General features: G+C 41.0%; 1 protein-coding gene across 1 annotated transcript in view; it reads left to right on the top strand.

Annotated features, from left to right (window-relative positions):
- The first annotated feature begins 16,307 nt into the window (after positions 1 to 16,307).
- Positions 16,308 to 22,967, top strand: part of LOC120527799 (hepatocyte growth factor activator-like) — an 83,688-nt gene continuing 77,028 nt past the window's right edge. The window contains exon 1 of the mRNA XM_039751630.1: positions 16,308 to 16,554. Coding sequence (XP_039607564.1) covers positions 16,489 to 16,554 — 66 coding nt within the window. The 5' untranslated portion in view covers positions 16,308 to 16,488. The remainder of the gene's footprint in view (positions 16,555 to 22,967) is intronic.

Genomic DNA, 22,967 nt, shown 5'->3' with positions numbered 1-22,967 from the left:
GCCTTAGAGCCGAAGCTCACTGAACAAAAACATTTCAAGTATTGACATTAGATTAGAGAAGCAATTTAGAAAGCCAATAGGATGCCAGACAAAGCAACCGAGTAAAAATGGCCGCTTCCCGAGGCAATGCGTCGCTCCGGATTTAACCCAACATGAACACCCCGGTGATTTTGATCCCTAGAGTCAGAAAAGAGCTGTAATGGAATTAAAAATGTATAAGACAGAGCAAATGGGCCTACTGTTTAATCTTAATTAGCAGCATAATCCTTTTAGCCTTGGAAGGAGGATACTTCAGGGGGGATTTGGGGGGTTTGATTGGTTAAATGACACAAAATCATTGGAGGAGTGAAGTGAAGGGAGATGGAGCTGCGGCAGGCAGGCAGTAAGAAGAACACAAGTCAAAGACAGAGCCAGCCATTGAAATCTGACTGGAGGAACACAGCAGGACTGCACTGAAAAGACCCTGGAAATCCCTGGACTAATCCCACTTTACTGATCTTGGTCCCCAGCTGAGCGGGAGTTTCTTTGACTTTACCTCTGCCTCCAGTAAGCCCTGAAAACTTCTTATTCACCTGAAAGAACCAAAAAATACTTCCTTTAAACGTCTGCTTACAAATGAATAGTTAGAAGTTACACAAAGTGTGTATCTCAAAGAGATTAGGCGTGCTCCATTTCAAATAAATCAAGTATTGAATGATCTTCTTATATAATACGCTACCGTGGCTGTCCGTTTGTTTGTCCAGGATTTGAAATCACCGGTAACCCGCAAACCATTGGACCTATTGCCCTGAAATTTGGTACACATATACTATGTGACGTCTACCAGCCGCTTCTGGGGTGATGATTGACCTCCAAGGTTATTCCTCTTTTTATTTCTATTTTATTTTATTGTAGAATCAACTCTTGGCAGCGGGAACCAGTGTGGCCATGCAGCGCATGTGTACAGGCGCCGTTCTCCTCCCTGCCACCTTCGCAGTTACTTCCCCTACCTCTTCATATCTTATATCATTCTTGAGGCAGATTGAAGACTTAAGTGCCAGCTTAAGTGAAAAATGAAGGAAAACGTACTAAGTGATTGCAACACAAACACTGACTTACAGTTTTAACGCGAAAAGATGCCGACGAAAGAAGAGAAGAAGTGGGCTGCTAGGGTGGAGAAAAGAAGAGCTGCTCAGGAAGTAGCAAGCGCATCAACCTGTGAGCAAACGAATGCTAAACAGAGATAGAGAGAAAGAGGATGAGAACTAGGAATGCTCAAGTCAAGTGTATTCACGTCACGTCATTATGCAGTGCGCCGTTACTGGTTCCATATAATTCAAGACTAAGTCTATGAACTGTAATTTCAGGCTGGGCCATTTTATTGATTCTCTGTGCTTGATTTTTTTTTCACTCCAGGGTCTTCAGAGCCAAAGCTGATTCCATCAGCACAAGGATCAAGGCAGCTATCCAGATGTGGAATCATAGTTCAGATTGCAGCCTGAGCACTGGCTGTGTGCAGGTTAGGCTGAATGACAACTACGAGCTGGTCCTGTAAGTTGCAGCTGACCTGGGCCGTGTTCAAGTCCTGTCTATAGCCACTTTTCCAGTCTCAGCAACCTCTAATGGATTGAGCATGCTCAGTAAATGGTGTCGCCTAAGCATCTGGTTAGACAAACAACCAGCTTTTATTTTATATGGTGTATTTTCTAGCATGTACACCACCCTGAAAGGCCATGTTATGTTACGTGACTTTTCTAGCGATGTTTAGCCATAGCCTTACTTTATGTAATTCTAGCAAGTCAGAGGCAGTTGGCCATACACTCCCATGAAGTCAATCACGTAATCTGACTTGCCCAGTTACTCACTCCCAATTAGTCCGTAACTTGCTGGTTTGATTTTATCTTTGGGTGGACTCTGAGTACATTTGAGCTGACGACCAATGAATGTTCATCTAGAAGTACAGTGTATATGATGCAGCCACGAGGAATAAGGAACACGGGTGTTTTGGACCTCCCAAACAGAACAGATGCTTATCTGTCTCATGTCTCGTGGTTTACATACTACAACATAATGTAAAAAAGAGACAAGATTTTCTTTCAACTCATCGTACCTGTTAACATTTCGTTCAGCACCGGCTCCGTCAGACAATACATTTTTGGCTATCACAAAAAGGGGCAAACACGACTGCGCTGGAAGGGCAGCACTCTGTCAGTAAATGTGATGTGGCCACCACTTTCTTCTGGTTGTGTAAACTGACATGGTCCACCCACACGATAAGCAACTCAGTCGACAAATCTGATATGCCCCAACGACTAAAATTCATCGGCTTAAGATGTATAAGTACAGTAATATAATAACAATTTATTGTGTGTTTGTTACAGTTGGAGAATAAGCAGGTCTGTCTGCTTAGTCATACAGGCAAGGATTGAACTGGCAACATTGCATCCAGTGTAAAGCCATCTGACCACACTACTGTACTTGCTCAAGTATGGATACCACTAAAGGCCCCAAATGAGACCTTCAGGGGAGAAGTTGAGGTACACAGGGTGACACAGACCACCATTGTGGTAGGACAAAGACTGACAAGGGGAAAGAGGATTAAACATCTACAGTGGTGTCCCAAAGTAAAACCAGCAAGTGCTAAAGAGAGAGAAACAAATGATGCCCTGCATAGAAGTAGAAGTAGTTATAGTAGTAGCAGTTATATCGACATGTGAACAGAGTGCTGTGATATTCTTACTTACATGCCCGATCAGCACTCAGTGTGTCTCTGTGATAAATGCATTAGCACTACTGAACAGCAAAACAGCATCAAAATGGCTGAAGGTAGACAGCAGGTAACCGAACAGAAGCTGACATTGCTTAACAAAACACTACAAAACAAGAAAGGAGTGTCAGGAGGCCTGCTCAAGTTCCTCCAGGCCAGCAGATGGCAGTAGGAATATCCCACAGGGGATAACATGGCATCATTCTGTTATGTTTGTCTTTGGCTAATGTTTAAATTACTTTTCTTTACCTTTTTTGTTCATTTCTCAGTTTGGATTATATATTATGATTGTTTTAGTTAATACTGTTCTTTCCATTTATCATTGAGTTACTATGTTTATTGTGTTATGGTTTTTATTATGCCTAGAATTGTTTATGTACTCTTTCTTTGAATGTCTTTATATTTCTTACGGAATCTCAAGAGGCGGGACCACCACCAAAGGGGCAACCCCCAGCCATTAAAGGTATGCTGGGATAGCGAGTCTTCATTCGAAATTGCTTCAGAGTGCTTTGTAAGTATTACCATTTCTTTGCTTTTCCTGTTTTTTGATTACCTTTGCTTCTGTTTTTGGTTTTCTGTTTTTCTGGATGGTATATTGGGACTTGTTTGCCTTAGGATTGACTTTCATTTGCCTCCCATTTTCCTACAGACAGTCAGACTTATCAGGGTGAGACCTATTTTGGGGCTGTTAAGGAGAATTCTGACCTGTTTTTGTGGGTCTTTTTGAAGATCTCACCTGCTACACTATTTTGGGGCACCAGTATCATAACAAATATATAATAAAATATAATATTCAGGACAAAGAAGGCAGCTTGAAATGAGTCTAGATGTTTTGACCCTTTAAGGAATCAATTACTCCCTGGTCTTGTACTCAATGGCTTGCTCCTCTGATCCACCAGAGGGTACTCTAAACTGGTGGCTCTATAACCACAGGTTAGTGGATGTAACCCTAGAAGGTGGTGTAAAAGCCAGTTTTTCGACCAAGGATTGACGAGTCTAGCAAAAGGATAAGAAACTAACATGAAAAGGGTAAGAGCAAGATGAGGGCTGAGAATAGAGAGGGAAATGAGCCATAATGATAGGGGTTTTATTAGTAGTACATTAGAGCTTTAAAACTTGTTTGGACAAGAACAGGCCATTTGACCCAAAAAGCTCATCAGTTCTATTCACCTAATTTTTCAAAATGACATCACATCAAGTTTTCAAGCTCTGCAACTACTTGAACTACTTCATCATTTGTTCCATCTGCCTGTAGCCCCCCTTTGCAGTTTTTGTGCAGAATTTAGCCCTTAACAAGTTTCCATCTGTGCCCTCATCTCCTCATTCAAGAATATGTGATAAAGTAACAGCTGGAAACCACACTACTCATTCCCTTCCTAGTTTTCAACACTTCAATTTTGTCCATTCTTTGACTTTGCAGCACCTCTGTGAGAGTGTGAAGAAGTTAGGATGCACCCTCCTTGATACATTATATACCTATTGTCGAAATATTGTGGTGGAGCACCCCCGGAGACAGCCATTGGCTTTCAGAAGCTCTGCTCTTCTGACTTCTTATATAAGCACACCACCCTGGTACAGAGTCCCCATTGATTCAGTCAAGCGAGATGACCCTTCTCTTCCTTTTCTTATTACTTTCTCTTTTGTGTTGCCAAACTGAGTGGAGAACAAGCAGAGCATTAAATCTTCTAGCTGAAGGCTCAATCAGTTTGGTGCCCCATTCAAATGTTCTCCATAATAAAACCCTGTTGAACTTCCTGTGACAGCAGTCAATGGCCATCCTCAAAGACAACGTAATGAAGGGAGAAGTAAATTGGCTGAACCTTAACTTGTGGAGACTTCCATGACATAAACAAAACTGAAAATACGACGTTACATTTATTTGTCAAAGTCTGGACTCTCTTAACATTAGGTGAAAGATTTCAGGAGACCCCCTGCTTGGACTAGCCAAGTAAATAACAGGAGCTGAATGGGAGTGTGAAAAGAGATCATGTCAATGAATCATTCCACAAGAGACTCGCTTCAATCTGCAAACATAATGAAGTCTGCTGTGTTATGCACTGTATGAGTGCACTCAGACACCAAATCATGGATGTGTCAGTGAAGTTTTATTGAGCTAAAACAAGATTTGCAGGAAAGAGAAATCTGACTGGCAACAGAAACGGCAAGGCCTGAAACACTGGTATAAAGCCTGAACACAGAGCAGCCATGTCTAAATCAGGTGGAAGAGGCCAGGATTTGGAATCTTGCAATAACTGAGGGTTACAATGGAAGGTTGTGGGTTGCACAAAGGAACAAGGAATTAAAAAATACACACCACTTATAAGCAAAGAACACAACCATCATGAGAGTGGGATGTTAGCCAAGTGTGCCCATGGAGGTTAGGGCAGATGTAAGCCAACGCCTCCTGCTGGTGGACACTGTCTCCAACACTACTGATATGTTAGTAAACCATACAAATGACGTTTATCACACTCACACTTTCATCACAGGGGATGCCAAACTCTGTGGAGTTTTATTTTTTACCCGCTTGCCAATATAAATCTAGAATTTTGAAAACCATCGTCTCATTGCTGTCTGCTCTGTTTTGTCTTGTGGTTGAATGTTCTTGGATTTCACTACTTTTCATTTATTACTATTTTAAATCTGTTCCTGGAAGATAAAAACACATGTAATGATTTCAACATACTGTTACTTTTACAGATGATATATAGTATTTAACAATGAGCTAATGGCCCACAGACTATTATTTAATTGCCCTTATTGTAATCACACACAGGCTGTAACAGGAATAGCCTGCCTGTAGCAACACGCAAGACTCTCCCACTAAATGGCTTTAATTATATTTGCTTGATGACTTTGGATCCTTCAACCCCATTTTATCTCTTTAATAATTAATGAGACGCTCCCGGCCTGACAGGTTTATATTCCCTTTGCACTGAAGAGTGGAGCCTATGTAGGTTTGTCCAGTCGATTTCTTTCTTTAGTTCTTTGAATTTTCCATACTGTAAAAAGTGCTTGACATGAGCATTATGAGTAAGTATGTTGGCTGTTTGGTGTGTTTTATTGAATGAAGAAGACCTCTTCACTTTTTATTTGCATGACAATGATTCAACTACAGTAACTGCACTTTAGATCTCACTCTGTGGTTTTGCATTAATACAGTTTACTGCATAAGTTAAAGTATATCCATTGAAATTAGCTTGATAATAAACAGAAGAGAGTGGAAGTCTGCTTAACTATAAAATCATCCATCCATCCATTATCCAACCCGCTATATCCTAACTACAGGGTCACGGGGGTCTGCTGGAGCCAATCCCAGCCAACACAGGGTGCAAGGCAGGGAGTCACCCCACCGCAGGGTGCACATATACACCCCCACACACCAAGCACACACTAGGGACAATTTAGAATCGCCAATGCACCTAACCTGTATGTCTTTGGACTGTGGGAGAAAACCCAAGCAGACACGGGGAGAACATGCAGACTCCATGCAGGGATGACCCGGGAAGCAAACCCGGGTCTCCTAACTGCGAGGCAGCAGTGCTACCCACTGCACCACCATGCCGCCCTGTAAAATCATTTTAAAATAAAAACCACAGAGAGAGCAAGCGTAGGACTTGATAGAGAAATATAACATCAGTACGACAGGGTTATCCTCTGCCTGTAAGAATTCAATTACAAAGGGGCCTGATCTGCATTTTATGGCCAGTAGAGAGCAACAAATCCAAAACATAACTTGAGTCCCTGGTTCAAATGACTTTTTATTAGCACAAATTTTTTTCTATAGATGCTAATCAATGCACTCACAATATGTTTTGTTTTCTCCTCCTCTACACTCTTGAAAATTTTGTCCACTTCCTCTCGACTCAGACTCCTCAATGAAGGTGTAGTGGCCATTTTTATGTCAGACCCAGAAGTCTTTCCAGTGCCAGAGCACAAAGAATTTCCAGGATCAGGTGGCTCAACCGTGAAATAAGGGAATCTTCTCCCAGCAGGCCCCCCAGAGTGACCGCACTACAGTTCTCATGAACTCCTGCAAGAGTCCAAACTGGAGGTGAGCCAGAAGAGCACTGCCACCTAGTGAATACTCACACTTGTCTGTCGATTATTCCTGTCTCACACCTGAAGCAGGCAGCAGCACCCATACTGGCTGGGGTGCTTATCTCTCTCAGCTTTCCAGTGACCTCCTGGCCTGGTAAGTCAAGACATTCCATCCCAGAAGGATTGCTTAGGTTTTGCATTTATTACTTCTGTTACAGTTGTTTTTATTGCACAGGATCTTGTTTGAGAACTAAATCATGAGAGTTGAAATTGTGTTCTAGCATCTTCTCGGAACATGCAAACTAAATGAGTCAACAACATGTGACATGTGACATCATCACACTGTGGCTCTAAAAGGGACTTGCGCTCGAGCATTGGAATAATAACATTGCAGGTGTTGTTGCACATGATGGCCTCACGCAGTCCCTTTAAAACAGGGCTGCCCAGTAATGCAGATATTCATAAATTGGACTCTCCTGTGCTTCAGTTAGAGAAGCTCAAACTAAATGGCTGAAAGTACCTTACAGCTTGCTCTCTGAATTTAATTTTGGTGTGTTGGGTTTTTACGCTATTCTGACCCTTTTCCCTGAGCCTCACCTCATCTCAGCCTTAGCATTACATTGAGCTACAAGGTGCGTCCGAGATGACCTCAGCATTAGGACCCTGCCTGCCTCTTTCAGTGCGACTTTAGCTTGTGCTTCTCGATAGTCAGCTCTTGTTCCCCTTCCCCCTGGTATTAGACTGCTGCCTGCCTGTTTGTCTTTGATTATTTCCTGCTCTAATGTGGCTCCATCTCCCGATGAGATTGATCACCCTGAGATCGTAACAGTTAGGATCTCACTTAGACTCTAATGTGGTATAAAAAGTGTTAGGGAAAGCCAAAAACGCAACAAAAAAAAATTAAACGTTCAGTTTGGTAACAACTGCAAATGGAATTTGTCTCCAATTTCTGAATAACATTTTGCTTTAAATAATGGATTCAGTAGACTAAGTGGTCTCAGACTCTTCCCTGCTTCATGACAATTTCCTTGTTTCACTCCGAAAAAAACAAGACTATCTCCCTGCTGCTCTGAGAATTTATTAGTTCTGAACAAAAAACAAGCACAACAGATATATTTTTCTGTTTTTTTTGTCTGTTCCTTGCTTTGATTTTATGCTAAAGTATATTTTTATTTATTTTATAAATTAAGAGCCAAGTTTCATGAGTCTTGGACTGTGACAATTGCCCACCTTGTGAAACCACTAGGTATAATTTAGTGAACTGAATGCTTTTAGAAAATAAAAGGCTCAGCGCTGCATTTCAGGTTTTGTCACGGTCTCCGCCATCTTAAATGTCAGTTCTATTTATGGTTAGGACTTCTGTTTTCTGTTTATAATGTTATTTTTGACAATGTTATTACTTTTAACTTCATTTTTGCATTATTGTGTTACTATTTTGCATATTTTCCAATGGTAAAAGTCGTGTTATTTTGTCTGTTACTGGGTTTATTGCCATCGCGTCAGCTGATGTTGTTGTCATTTTGCTGAAACTATAAAAGATTGTGGAAAACATTTACTGATATCCCACCTTGGATTAAAGAAATATCAAAACACTAAATCAACTTCTGAGTTCTGAATCTCTTAATCAATTTGGTATTGACCTTAATTTTGTTTTATTTAAGATTTGGATTTTGGTTCTCCTCTTGGTCTTGATGAAGGACATCCTGAATTCCCAATATGTGACTGACTTCAAAATCCTCCTTTTAACATACAAAGCATTAAATGGCCAAGGTCCGGCTTACTTGTCTGAACTTATCATGACTTACAAACCTGAGCGCACATTAAGATCTCAAGATGCCGGTCTGCTTAGGATTCCAAGGATTAATAAAATAACAGTGGGAGGTCGAGCTTTTAGTTACAGGGCCCCTAAACTGTGGAATGGTCTTCCTGCTTCCATAAGAGATGCCCCTTCAGTCTCAGCCTTTAAATCCCGGCTGAATACTCACTACTTCAGTTTAGCATATCCTGACTAGAGCTGCTGATTAACTGTACATACTGCAGCTCTGTTGTTAGTCATTAGCACTATAACATAAATAACATGATAATTATATTTGAATACTAACCCTCACCTATTCTGTTTCTTTTCTCGGTACCCAAATGTGGCCATTGGTGCCACGGCCCACCTGCCAAGTTGTTTGCCTGCCTAGGGTAAAGTCATCCCTGATGGAGGATCACAGGAATCATGGGAAAGAGGGGTCCTTTCATAAAGAGGGGTCCTTTCATCGGAGCAACCTTTCAGCCGTGGCATGGCCAAATGGGGAGGCAGCTAGATGGATGAGGTCTCCAGGACTCTAAAAATATCCAAACCTAATTATGTCATATCATCTACTGTTAAACCGTACTTCTAAAATTTTTATTATTATGCTGTATTAAGGAATTGTTCTGTTGTGTATATTGTATTGTATTGACCCCCTACTTTTGACACCCACTGCATACCCAACCTACCTGGAAAGGGGTCTCTCTTTGAACTGCCTTTCCCGAGGTTTCTCCCATTTTTCCCTACAAGGTTTTTTTGGGAGTTTTTCCTTGTCTTCTCAGAGAGTCAAGGCTGGGGGGCTGTCAAAAGGCAGGGCCTGTTAAAGCCCATTGCGGCACTTCCTGTGTGATTTTGAGCTATACAAAAATAAACTGTATTGTATTGTATTGTACTGTACTGATTTCTGCCCCGCTGAATTACTTTCATTTCCTTGTCATTTTGTCTATAAATAAATTAAATCCTTGTATGTGTCTAAAAAACTCATGGATGTATGGGAAATTAGCCCTCCTATCAACAAGAACAGGGATTCATCACAAAAGAATCTTTGAATTGTGTTTCTCTTACTGTGGTGTTTGATGTTCTGGGATTATAAGGAAGTTCTGTTTTGTTTTTTTTCCTGATGCTAGTGTGCTTACGGCTCCCTGCCACCCTACCAAGTTACCCTCCAAGCTATCTGTGTGACGTATTGTACCAAACTCCTTTCACTATCCTCAGTTGCCCAGTGTTCATGTAGCCCCACCTTCTTGTTTTTAGCTGAAAAGACCCATTTGGGTCAACTCTTTCCATATCTTATCCATGACAAGTTGAGCTCAGCTGTTAGTCACCTGACAGTTGAGCCAGCCTCCATTGGTTCATTACATCAAGGGTTTGTTTTAGACTACAGGGCTGTCATTGGCTGCATGCTGACATATTCTCAATACACCTTGACAGGCAGTTATATGTGAAGACTCCACTGTTCCTTCATACCACACTATCTCTACCACTACGACTACTGTACCTCATGCTAGGCCTTTGCTCTGTGACTAATTACACAATAGACGGTGTGACTTTGCTGAATTATATGAATTGTACTTCCAGATGAGCATTCATTGGCTGTCAGCTCTCCTGCACACAGAGCCCACCCTTATGATATATTTTATTGGGGCAAGTCACTGGGTATGTCAGACTAGATAGGCTGACTTTCACAGTTGCAGCACCATGACTGCCTCCAACTTGCTAAGATAACGTAAATGAAGACTACAACTAGAAATCACTGGAAAAGTTGTCTAATGTGACATATAACCCTGCACAATTTAGGGCTACAGTTCTATATTTAGACATTTTGCTGGACCCTCTAAATATATGTTTATCTACATTGTAGACTTAGTACAGGAATCCAAAGGCAGTCTCAGCCAGAATTGGTACAAGGTAAGAACCAATCATGGCTGTGATGCCAGTCACGTACTGTATGCTGTATCCCTTACACCCAGCCAGCTTAAACCAGGCAGCGTAATTATGGACATTACATGAAATCTAGCCAGTTGGAAACTGAACCAGGATTCACACTCTGCTAAGTAGCAACATTTCTTACTGTTTCATCATCCCATTATACTGTATACTGTGTGTGGGTAATTTAAAACAACAGATGTCATTATGTTTGTTGACTGCTGATTAATTAAATAATCTTTGTAAAATAAACACTTTGATCCTGAATACAATTCTATACTCACCTACTAACCTTTGCATGAATTCCTGTAAAGTGTAATAATTATTCACTTTTGAGACCCCATTCGAAAAACATCAGAGCAAGTGCAACACTAACATGAAGCCCGTCCAGTGACTACTGCAGTGAGAGCACTTAACAGGAGCGAGACGCCAGTTTGCTTTGAGTTAGCAGCATAAAAGGGCCCAAAGGGTGTGATGGAATTCCAGTTGTCAAGGCTAAATCAGATATGACTTTGAAATCATAATCAAAAAGGCAAATCACTATTACAGCACTTGACATCCATTACCAGTCAGGTCTGTTTTGGGCAATGCTATGTTTTGTCAAGTTTCATTTTTGGAGATAGGCCAGCAGAGGGCACTATAGCCTGCAATTTGAAAGCAAAAAGAAGACAACATTTCCACAAACAAACTTTTTTAGTATATGATTAATGAAGAATTTCATTCAGTTCAGAGTCACTAATGTGTAAGCATTGATTTGCAGGGTTCCCAGGGATAACCAGCAAATATCTTTTGTGATCATTTTATCAGCATATTCCTATAGCAGCAAGAAATATGTTATTTATAAGAAATAACAAATCCAAAAGGTGGGAACCACCCACCCCACCCCTGACTCAAGATCTGCACCAAACCATCAGGAGCAGCGGTGATGCCAGCTCACAATGCCACACCCAGCTGAAGGAGCCAACACATCTTAAATTTCTACCAATAAAGGATTTTACCAGTGAAGCAGCATAATTCCAGTTTTCAATGGAGTCACCGGATGCTTGTTATCTTGAGGCCAGAGAGCTTTAGATGGATCAAATTACAGACAGAGGACAGGCAGTCCTTCTAAGTGATTAGTTCAGGAGTCTTCTGTCCAGAGGAAAGAAGCAATTTAGCTGCCAAGAACTCAATCAGGTGGCTCTGCACAGAGACATGGAGGCCTGTGAGGTCTGGGAGAATAAGACATGGTGGCAAAGGGGGAATTGTCACTGCCAATATCAGAGAGGCTGAGCAGATAATCATAGACAGGAGGACAACACCAATAAACATGCATGAATGCACTGGCAATGCCGGGGGGGTATGAAGATGACAGAGAAGGTGTAGTTTGTGAAGGGAGAGATGAAGCCTATGCACGTATTTAAACAGAGTAAATATATGGTTCAAGTTCATTGAATATCATCTAATATTTTTGAAAATGGTATGTCAGTTAGGAGGTGGATATCCCAGGATCACTGACAGAAAAGGGAAAGGGGTTTGTTTGAGAACAGATGTGGCACTGGAACTGGCTCTCTGAGCGCAGAGAAGGAGCTTGTAGAAGAGAAAAGAGGTGACCACATAGAGGAGATGGGAGTGACACCCTAAGCGACAGAACAAAAGGAAAGAGGAAGGAATGCCAGAGTGAGACTGGACATTTTGTGATGATTTGACACCAGAACAGATCGGCCAACATGTTGAAACTAAACTACTTCTGCTCAGTTCAATACTGGACTAAGGGTGAATCATGTACTCATGGTGTCACACACATGCGCATGGGAGGCAGGTAAAGGACCAAGCAAAAGTAATTCCATACCAGGCCAGGGGGTGGTGGGTGCACTAACCCTTTCCCTGTTATCCCTGCAGACCAAACACGGGAAATTCTGCCTGATTCTGGCTACGAAGATGTCACGTCCGGGTCCGGCCATGATGATGTAATTTCCAGTTCCCTGCCTTAAAACCCAGACCACATCCTACATTTCTTCAGTTCAATGGTGGACTCAAATCTGTACACATCAGTGCAACTAATTTTGCCTTTTGCAGCCAGGGCTCAAGTACACAGGTGGCTGCTCCAAACCTTCTTCTGTGTGTCGAGGCTATTTATTTCACAATGGACATCAGTGGAAATTATGAGGAAGTGCATTTAAGACTGAAGCCAGGAAGCACTTCTTTACACAAAGAGTTGTGGGACTCTGGAACAAACTACTGAGACATGTAATCGAAGCAGAAACTCTTGACAACCTTTAAGAAAAATCAGGAGGAGATGTTAGGATATCATCTTAGCTATTAGCTAAACAAACGGCCTTGATGAACTGAATGGTCTCCTCTTGTTTTCCACATTTCTTATGACCTGTTAAGGAACTCATCATTAAAACAGATAGGACTGTACGGTGACATAGTAGTAGCAAAAGCCTCATTCAACTAACTTTATAGCCTGACATTGTTTCACCAGATCTGAAAAGGGCTAAAACACATGACTACGTTCATTCTTCAAAGTGGTGCCATTCAATCCAGTATGCCATCTTGGCCGTGCTTTGGACAGAAAAGTAACTTTATCATTCTTCAACATGCCCTGAGGAACACTCATAATTTGTACACTTTTTGGTACCCCTCATCCACAGGGTCTGCCAGCTTCAGTTTATGTGCTCCAATATCAGCGTGCCAGGCTTCAATTTCATTCCTCTATTAGGAAACAGTGGAGTGTAGAGAGTGATCCTGTTTATATGTTCTGGGGTTGTGCTGTTTTGATATTGGCAATATTTGCTCTCAGATTAAGAAATGGAGCTTAAAAATTAGTATTGAGAGATTGGCCGGCTAAGGAACACAATGGATTAATATATGTTTTCTTTTGACACTTTTTAAATAACATGAAAAAATAAATAGATTTTGCTGCTTTATGTTATATCTTAGCCATGGTTCTTCCCCTGGCTGGGTTCAGATGTTTGATTTGCCTTTGTTGTTCATTTTTGATCTATTTGTATGTACTCTTTACATTTTATGTAACTGTATCTAAGCCTGTGTTTTGTTCCATGTGCTTTGTGAGTGGACCCTTAAGAGGCGGGGCCACCTGCCAATGACCACCAGAAACTGGAAAGTCTCCCACAATTCCTGGCAGTTCATTTTGAATAAGCTTGGTAGTTTTGAAGTTTTGGATTTTTGACCCGTTTGCCCTGTCTTTTGACCACTCTTTGGATTCTTGTTTTAGAATTTTGCTTACTTTGGATTGTTTTCTTGTTTTAGGTGACTCCATTTGGCATCTTTGTGCTTTTCGGAGGTTCATTGGTATTTAAGGTTTTTTTTGTGATGAATAAATCTTTTAATTTTAGAAATATTCTACAAGGCCCTTTATATGTCTAGCGAGGGTTTTGGACAGAATTTTCCCCTCTAGTGCGTATTTTTGGAAGTGCTTTTGGGACTAGCATGCTTTAGGACTTCCCAGCTCATGATGTGTTGCCATTTTGTTTGAGATATGGGTGGCACCATTTTGTGCATTCTGTTTGGTCTGGTAGCCAGGCTGTTGCTCTAAAAGGTCAACCAGAAGTATGTGGTATATGACATCACCAGGTCAAAGATATAAAGCTCAGATAGCAACTTCCTGGGTTTTCCATATTTGTGGATACAACAAAGATAAGAGTAGTATTTTTATTAGTCTTTTAGTCTGACTTTAGGCAACACATTTGTTAATTGATTTTGACTTTTGTCTTACATTGAATCATTTAGTTTTTAGACTCCTGCGAAAACATTTTTTTGAATTACAATGTTGTCTTCACGTCCAGGGCTTGCTTATTACAGTAATGTCTGCCCAAATTTACCCTTTGCTTGTTAATAAAACGTTGATCCATCTCCTGTTCCTATTCTTGTTTAAATACTGCTGATGCTCAGCGGAGTCAGTGCACTACCAGTGGAACCTGTAGGCCTCAATGGCTTCTTGCGTCTTTTCCTAATTCTGATGTTATTAGTTCTGACCCCACAATCCTGGATTGAATAAAGTGAGTACAGGTGATAAATAAATGGATGTCGTAATCTAATTAGGACAGAGTTAGCCAATCACTTCAAACCCCCAATCTCCACTCTGTTAAAAAGTGATAAACAGTAGAAGAACAGTTCACTATTGAGAGGCATCTCATGAAGAACGCTGCACAAGAACTCTGATGGCCAGACAAGCACTTTTACTTTTATTACTGTTTACTGTGGCTCACTGAAATAAATTCTCCTGGCTGTTTCCTAATTCTGTTCATTACAATGCCAAATATATTGAATGTGATACAAAGAAAGTAACCTCCTTTCGTTAGGAGAAAATTAACAACTACGTCAGAGTAAATAATGTTCTAATGTTCAGTTTTTCTTCAACTATGGATGGGTCGTGAGATGTCTATAATTGGGTCACACAGAGTCGTGAATTACAGTTGAAGTGAATGAGAAAGGGTTGCATACTGTTTGTGAAACGCCTTCAATGCCTGAAACAATCGGTGGCATTTCCCAAGGGGACCCAATACCCAGTTGATGGTCCACAGCGATTCTACAAGGGGGAACGGTATGATGTTTGGCCTCTGCTTTGAAGCAATTATGGATCATGAAGACATGCAATAGACAAAATTGGGTCACGAGGGAAAAAAAGTATAAGAACCACTGTTCTAGACTAAAAAACTTACTAAAGATCTTTATTGGCTTCAAAGAGACCTCGTCAGCAGGCAATGGTGCTAACATGCATGAGCTGCCAAACAATTAATGGCAAGCATTAAAAAGAGTGTATAAGTTCATTTTTGCTAGACTCTTGTGGGCCACTATGAGATGTGCGCCAATGATTGCAAGCATTTCAGCATAACCCCATCATCTCTTTTTCAGTTTTTTTCTCTTCCATTTAGGAGCTAGTGTACTTAGGCAGGTACTCCTGTCCAACCACGTAGGGTCAGGTGAATGAAGCAGGCTTGTGTGGATTCTAAAGCTAGCTGTCTGGCTCTTCTGTCGTCAACATTACAGTTTGGTTTTATTTTGTTCTCATTCCAGCTGAGTCGTGACAATCAGAATAGAGCCAGTGACTTTAGCCAGCCCTGGTCTATGTGCCATTTTGAAGACAGCCAGTTTATTGTGCTCCAATCACACTATATGAAACATACTACTGGAACAAATTTTTATGTGTCAAAATAACTACTTGTGTGCTCAGGGTGTACCACACCCCATTCAGTAAACGGTCCCGGGTAACAGCATAACACCTGCTGCCATCTAAGAGCTTCCTGTCCTGCACTTTAAGAAAATGGGCAAAAGATCTGGCAGAACTCACAGACTGGACACGTCCAATGTTAGCTGAAACACATCAACCACTTGTGACATTTGATCACGCGTTAAACCACTCGGCTTGCGTACTGTTTTGGTCGTTGATGCCCTTATTTTCATTTTTGTTTTAAATTAATAGAGGTTTGTATTCCTTCAGACTTACTAGTGCTCTATAGTGGGATCAATAAAGCATTTATAACCTTCAGGGATGCATTGTTTATATTTTACATTCTTAGTATGAAAACATGACAATTAGTTGCAATAAAGGAAAAAAGGCTCATGGCACTTTTTCACAGAGATTCTGCCATTTCTTTGCAGTAATGCAAGTCAGCCTAAACTCTAAATACAAGCAGACACACCACTTTTTGAAATCCCAAAGTGCGCTCATCCATGTGCAGCTTTTTGAGACAAACCTCCATACCTTTGACTGCCCTGGTTAAATATTAGTCAAGAGGTACAAAGTAGTGCTCAACCCAGTAGACAACTTTGGTCAGTAAATGTTTCAGTTTTTGGCAGCTCCGGTAAAGCCTCAGTTGCCCTTTGGTACTGTTTTAAGTTTTAACTTTTCCGTGCCAAACTGTTTTGCTTTTTCATCTTTTATTTAAAAGCTGTCCGGAAGCCAATTTAAGTTCATTTTCTACCGTTCGTGTAAAGGACTCATTGGGATTTCTTGAACAAATAACAAAATAGGATGAATTTTCTTGTTTATTTGCTGTTTCTTCTGCATTCTGGCTTTCTTGTCGTCGTGAGAGGAAGGGTAAGTCTGATTGCACTTTGGTTACATTCATTTGATTGACTACTTGAGATTGGAAGCTTTTGATTCCTAAAACATGATCTTTTTAGCTGAATCTGAATAAATGAAAGAGTTTTTTTAAAAGACAAAATTATGGTGCATTTTCTAACGGTATTATGCAGCAAAGCCTTTTCTGAATACACATTCAGTTTAACTTTGTCGTACGCGGGCTGCCTTTGACAAGCCGTGATGGGTTTGTTTAGTTGTATTCTGTTTGAATTTGCACTTTTCAAACCGTCTAACTCTCCTGAAATGATAAAGCACTATTTTAAAAATACTGGCAAAGTTTCTATAACGTTCAAGGAACCACTGTGACACAAATTATTGTACCTGCTAGCTATTGAATGAAAAAAAGGGTAAATAAGAAAGTAAATGTTTTCTTAGGTAAGGATGATGTGTGCCATCTGATGTGTTACACAATGCTTTATGTACAATCCACAAAAATAAACAGACTTCTCTGCAAACAGATCCTAACATTCTCTAATTTAACACTAACAGCCATCCCACACAGTGTGGCTGCTCTTTTAAAATGCTGGGTTCAAGCTTTATGAACTACCTTTAGGCCTTCTGGGATTTCTTTCTTTTTAGGGGATTCTGGTCTGATGTTTATGTCTTTAAAATTTGATATGTGTGGAAAATATAGAAAGGTGTAGGGAGTATAGCTGGGGGACCTGGTTAGGATTGAGATTGCCGATGTTACAAGACAAGAAAATGGCCTTACAAGTGAGAAATGGCAATGTACACCAGTATGAGAAACTGGGCATCACTAGGGGATGGAATGCTCGCTGAGTGGGCTTAGTGTCCATGAAGGGCACCAGACAGGGTACTCTCTTATGGCAGGGAGCATGGCATTCTGAAAAGAACCATCCAGTGCTACCCCGGGACTCAAGAGGAAGGAAGGCAAAGGGGTTCAAGGGCTTGTCCTATATTGCTGTAACACAGGTCTAGCCCCCCTTGACATTGTGCGCTACAGCCTGACATGCTATTACTCTTCTTATTTGTTTCTGCTTCTCTTCTGGATGTAGAAAGATTTTACAAACTAGAAGTCCCAAAGCATGTAAGTCCCAAAACCACTTCCAAAAATGTCCACTGGGGATTTCCCGTCAAACCCTGGCTTAGATATATGGGCAAGTGCAGGATCTTTATAACATGAAAGGTTTATTCTCACAAAATGCTTTGTTGCACTGAGAAGCTCTGACGAGCACAAAAGGCATAAAGAAGTTGCCAGCAACACAAGCAAACAAAAACCGCATTACCGAATCCAAGATGCAGTCTAAGAACAGAGCAAAAGAACCAAAACATCATAATCACAGAAATGTCACAGTAACTCACCAAACGCTCTTAAGGTCATTCGAAAAGAACTGCCAGGGTCATGTGGAAGACCATTCTGGATTCTAATGGGAGGTTGTGATTGGCAGGTGGCCCCTCCTCTTGGGAGACCACCCACAAAACATATGGAACATAACAAAGGCAGCTTATTAACATAGACAAAGTAAAGAATAATGCACATAAATACAATAATCAAGAATGAACAAAAGGGACATAAACCATCAATTTGAACCCCAGCCAAGGGAGGAACCCTAGCTATGATGTAACAAAAGTGACTTCTAGGTCCATCTCAATTCCTAAGGTTACTGCAGTGCCTAAAAAGCTCAGTAAGAAATTCTGATATTGTTTATATGAAAATTTGCTAACACATCCTTTCAGTGTTATACAGAGTGACTGGCATACTGGAGTGATGGTCCCAACTGCAGATCTGTGAAGACATGACTATGTGTTTCTTGAGGTGGCACACACCTTGGTCACTCTGGGTAAATGAATGCCTAGGTAATGGGCTGAAGACTCTGTTTTGATTATTTAATGTCAGAGATCAGCAATGTGGAATCCCAACTAGCTGTGCCCCATTAGAAACTATGTGGTGAGAACACACCATTCTGTCCAGCACCCATCGATTATATTTACCTAGACTGTCCAAAATAACATCAAGTCGAGATCTGAAGGCCCCTAAAGTCCTACTCTCCACCACACTACTTAGGAATGTATTCCATGTGTCCGTAGCTCTTTGCTTAGCTCTTTGAGGGCTGAATATTTTTTCCAAAAAAGGATGGTTTCACACACAAACCAACATAAAACATCTGTTATTGCACGCTGTGGCTGCCAGTTTGCCAAGAATGAGTGGCAGGCTTGCTGCCAGGCTGTCTTCATATAGCTGGGACAGCAGCAATAGCAGTCACGGTCACAGTGCATTACAATCTGGTTTCTACCTCTTGTCATTGTTAAGTGGCAGTCCACCCAGGCGATCATGGGGACCGATCAGCTGAAGCTGGAACCTCACATTCGTTTTTGATCGCTTGTATCAAAATCTGAGTCCGACAAGTTATAGTCCATTTCAGAGATAATAGACAAGACGTCGTCCACGAAGTGTTTTGCTTTTTACATTCGCTTTGATCTCTTACCAGATGTCAGTGCCATTATTGCCATTGTGTGCACCTTGCTATTCACGTGAGCGCAGGGAATTGCAGTCAAATCTAGCTTTTCATCTACCAATAAGAGTCCAATGTAACGCTTGGTTTTGTCACAGTTTACAGTTGATTACCACCGTCAACTCCTCCATTTGACAAAAGCTGACATCAGCCCTGAAAGAGTTAGAGAAAGACTGCATAAAATTTGTATAAAATTGGGCCTTAACAAGTTTTCAGCTGTGTCTCTGTGTCCTTGTTGAGGGATTTATTTAACTGAAACGCCTGGGATCCACTGAACTAATTCCCGTCATAATTTTAAACACTTTAATCATGTCCCCTCTTAATCTCCAGGTAGTTAAACTGAAAATGTTCAACTCCTTCAATCTTCTCATAGCTCATTCAGCCTAGTCGCTCCTTGGGACATTCTCTAGCTTTCACTGCTATGTTCTTTTTTTGTCATTCCTTTCTATATGTACTTTGTACTTTGTTGACTTTTAAAAAGCTTATGATCTTGTTGTATCTCATGGTGTCTTGTAGAAGGTATAAGTGTGTGGAGTTCCTGAGCCACTGCCGGGTATCATTTAGTTCCTGTACTTTTTGGAGTAAAAGCAATGCTTGCATACTGATATTTCAGCCAGGGTTCCTTGTTTTATGTGCTTTTTGTAAATTTTTCAATCATTTATGTATATTAATGTTTCTTTTGACTGTTATCTGCATTGTATACTATGCCTTGGTTATGTTCCATGTGGTTTGTGACTTGTCCCCCAAGAGGCGGGGCTACCTGACGATCACTACCAAGAACTGCCCTCTACCCTATAAAACCACACGGTCTTCCATGGTTACTGGCGGTTCATTGTGAACACGCTCTGGAGTGGGTACGTTCTTTTTCATAATTTGTTAGTAACTCTCACCTGTTCTGTTTCAGTTCTTGGTACTCACATGTGGAACTTGGTGCCACTGCTGTACTGCCAAGTTTTTTGCCTGCGTATGGGAAAAGTCATCTCTGATAAAGGAGCACTGGAATCATTGGGTAGCCGGGTCCTCATTAGATTGGCCAGACCAGCACTGACTCAGCTGTGGAATGGCCAGTACAGAGGAGCCAGCTTGTTGGCTGAGGTCTCCAGGACACTGAACAAATCTGTATCCTCATATGTGATACTACTGTATTTAGTGAATGAATATAGTCTGTTCTTCCATTTTGGTTTGTACTGGTACTATTGTATCATATTCTTGAGGTGGCAGTGATAGATTGGCCATCTATCTCTGGGAAGAGGACTACTTGTGTTCTGTTTTGTGTATTAGGTTTACCCCATTTTTAGATACCCATTGCACGCCTAACCTACCTAGAAAAGGGTCTCTCTCAAATCTGCTTTTCCATTTTTTGTCCCCTGCAAGGGTATTTTTTGGGGAATTTTTTCTTGTCTTCTTAGTGAGTCAAGGCTTGGAGGCCTGTCAAAAAACAAGGTCTGTTAAAAGCCTTTGTGGCTTGTGTGATTTTGGGCTGTAAAAGAAATAAATTGTTGCTGTCGCTGTGTCTCTCTGGGCTTTGTACCTTTTCAATTCTGGATTTTTTGACTTTCTGCTATGTTTTTTTGACAGTTCTCTGGATTTTGTATTGAGACTGTGTTTTCTATGGACTGCTTTATTCTTTGCCTTTGTGCTCCACAGAGATTTATTCTTGTTGCCCCGTTACTTGCTGGGTTTTGATGGTTTTACTTTTCTACTGGGCATTATTGGAAGTGTTTTTTGTGACTTACATGCTTTGGAACTTCCAGTTCATGACAAATAATATCATTAAGCCATCTGTTTAGTGTGATTATTAGACATAACTAATGATGTATCTTGTCTCCTGTCCTTCTCCTGTGTTTCACAAACAGAATATGGACACAGTCCAGGGTTGGGGAGCATCTCATTAGGGAACCTAAGGCTTACATCTCTACTGTTTTCCTACTGTGATCTCTGTATACGCACTAAATGCTTGATAGCTGAGTGCAATGCAATCAGAATGTGAATTACCACCTCCATAGCTCATGTTGCGGTGCTCTGCTGAAAACGAATGGCGTGTTCTCAGCAGATAAAGAGTTGTCAGCTGCTCCAGTTAAAGGAGTTCTTATATCTTTTTCACAAGTGAGGATAGAGATGGTTGTGAAATTGTTCAAATGAAATGGTGGAGAGCCTGCAGTTATGTGGCTGTTTTTCCAAGACTGGGGTGATAAAGCAGGAATTAAGTCCTTGGTGGAATTTTTGATCTACCAGTCATAAGAACATAAGAAATGTGACAAACGAGAGGAGATCATTCAGTCCATCAAGCCTGTTTGTTTAGCTAATAGCTAAGATGTCACAATATCTCATCCAGATTTTTCTTATGGGTTGTGACGGTTTTTGCTTCAACTACATGTCTTTGTAGTTTGCTTCAGAGTCCCACAAATCTTTGCATAAAGAAGTGCTACCTGGTTACAGTTTTAAACACACTTCCCCTTAATTCCCACTGATATCTTTGAGTATATGATTCACCCTTAAGCCGAAAGCATGTTGTTATATCTGCTTTATCAGAGCCTTTGAGGTATTGGATCAGGTCCCCACGCAGTCTCCTCCACTTGAGACTAAACAGGTTTATTTCCCAGATTCTGTCATAGTAGGACAGGCCATTAAGTCCTGGGATGCACTTGGCTGATCTCCTTTGCACAGCTTCAAGTCCTGCTATGTCTTTCTTATAGAATGGTGAACAGAATTGCACATAAACTCCAGAAGTGATCTTACTAGTGCATGTGGTCGCAAGCTGCGGGTAGAGGCCAAAAGAACTGAGGCTCTTACACCGAGTTACTGGGTTCCTAAACCTCACAGAGGGAAGAGTTTAGAGTAGATCCACTCATCAACTGGCCAGAATAAGCCGGACCTGTTATCAGGGCATTCTGGGTGCTTATTACATTCTTCAATACCCCACTGATAAATAAAACAATTGAGTATCAGCAAGTTGAAATGAACGAGGCCTCTACCCTACACGATGAAATGATGTTCTATTTGGGTGTCAAAAGGATCAAGGGATCGAGCCCCCTCTGCACTTGACGAAACAATTCAGTATCTGTGTGCCAAAATGACCAAGGGAGACCCCTTGGAAGTGATTGAGTCTAGCACAGAAACCATAGGTAAGAAATAACACGCTGCATGAAACGATTTGGTGTTTGTGCACTGCATTTTTAAAAGTTAAGGAGCCAAGTCACCCAGGGGCCTGTGGGGGTCTTAATCCAGCCTTGGGACAGAGGAATTATATCTCTTGTGTGTGGCCTGGTCTAACTCAGCATGTTAACAAGGGAAAAGAGTGAAAGTGTAGTGAAATACTCAATGTGTAGCCTTGGCATATGCATTTTTTCCCGATTTTGTAAAAACACCCCTTATGCTAATACGTGTCATGTTTTCATTTTTAATTATTTTCTCAGTATGTGTGTTACACTTCTGTCCTCCCTTGTACTTTCTTAAATAGCTGAACTGCAAATGCCCATGTTGTTATAACTCTAAAATGCCAATCAGAAGAAGAGATTGATGAGAGTTGCTCCACCACAACCTACACGCATTGAACTTTGGTACCCAGGTGTAAATCTCTGCCTCTCTCCTTCAGCTCACACTTGACTGTATATGCATATCTTTTTACCACAACAAATCCCCAACTGAATATTGTTTTCCAGATGTGGATTACTGTCTGTCTTCAGCAGATAACAATAAAATAATCAGTGAGAAAATATGCACACTTTTAGTTGCTCACATTGTTTCATTACGTGTGATGAAGCAGATCTTAGACAAATCTGAAAAAGAACTGTCGGCACTCCATTTACGCAGTGTTGCAAATGGCACCAGGACTCCCGAATACAGGAGACAGCACTAAAAGCAGGATTTGGTGTTTTAAAAAATGTTTAAAAA

The sequence above is a fragment of the Polypterus senegalus genome, chromosome 4 (assembly GCF_016835505.1).
Source record: "Polypterus senegalus isolate Bchr_013 chromosome 4, ASM1683550v1, whole genome shotgun sequence".
In the NCBI taxonomy this organism is placed as follows: Eukaryota; Metazoa; Chordata; class Cladistia; order Polypteriformes; family Polypteridae; genus Polypterus; species Polypterus senegalus.
Note: the sequence above shows the minus strand (reverse complement) of the source record. Positions and strands in the feature narration are given on the sequence as shown.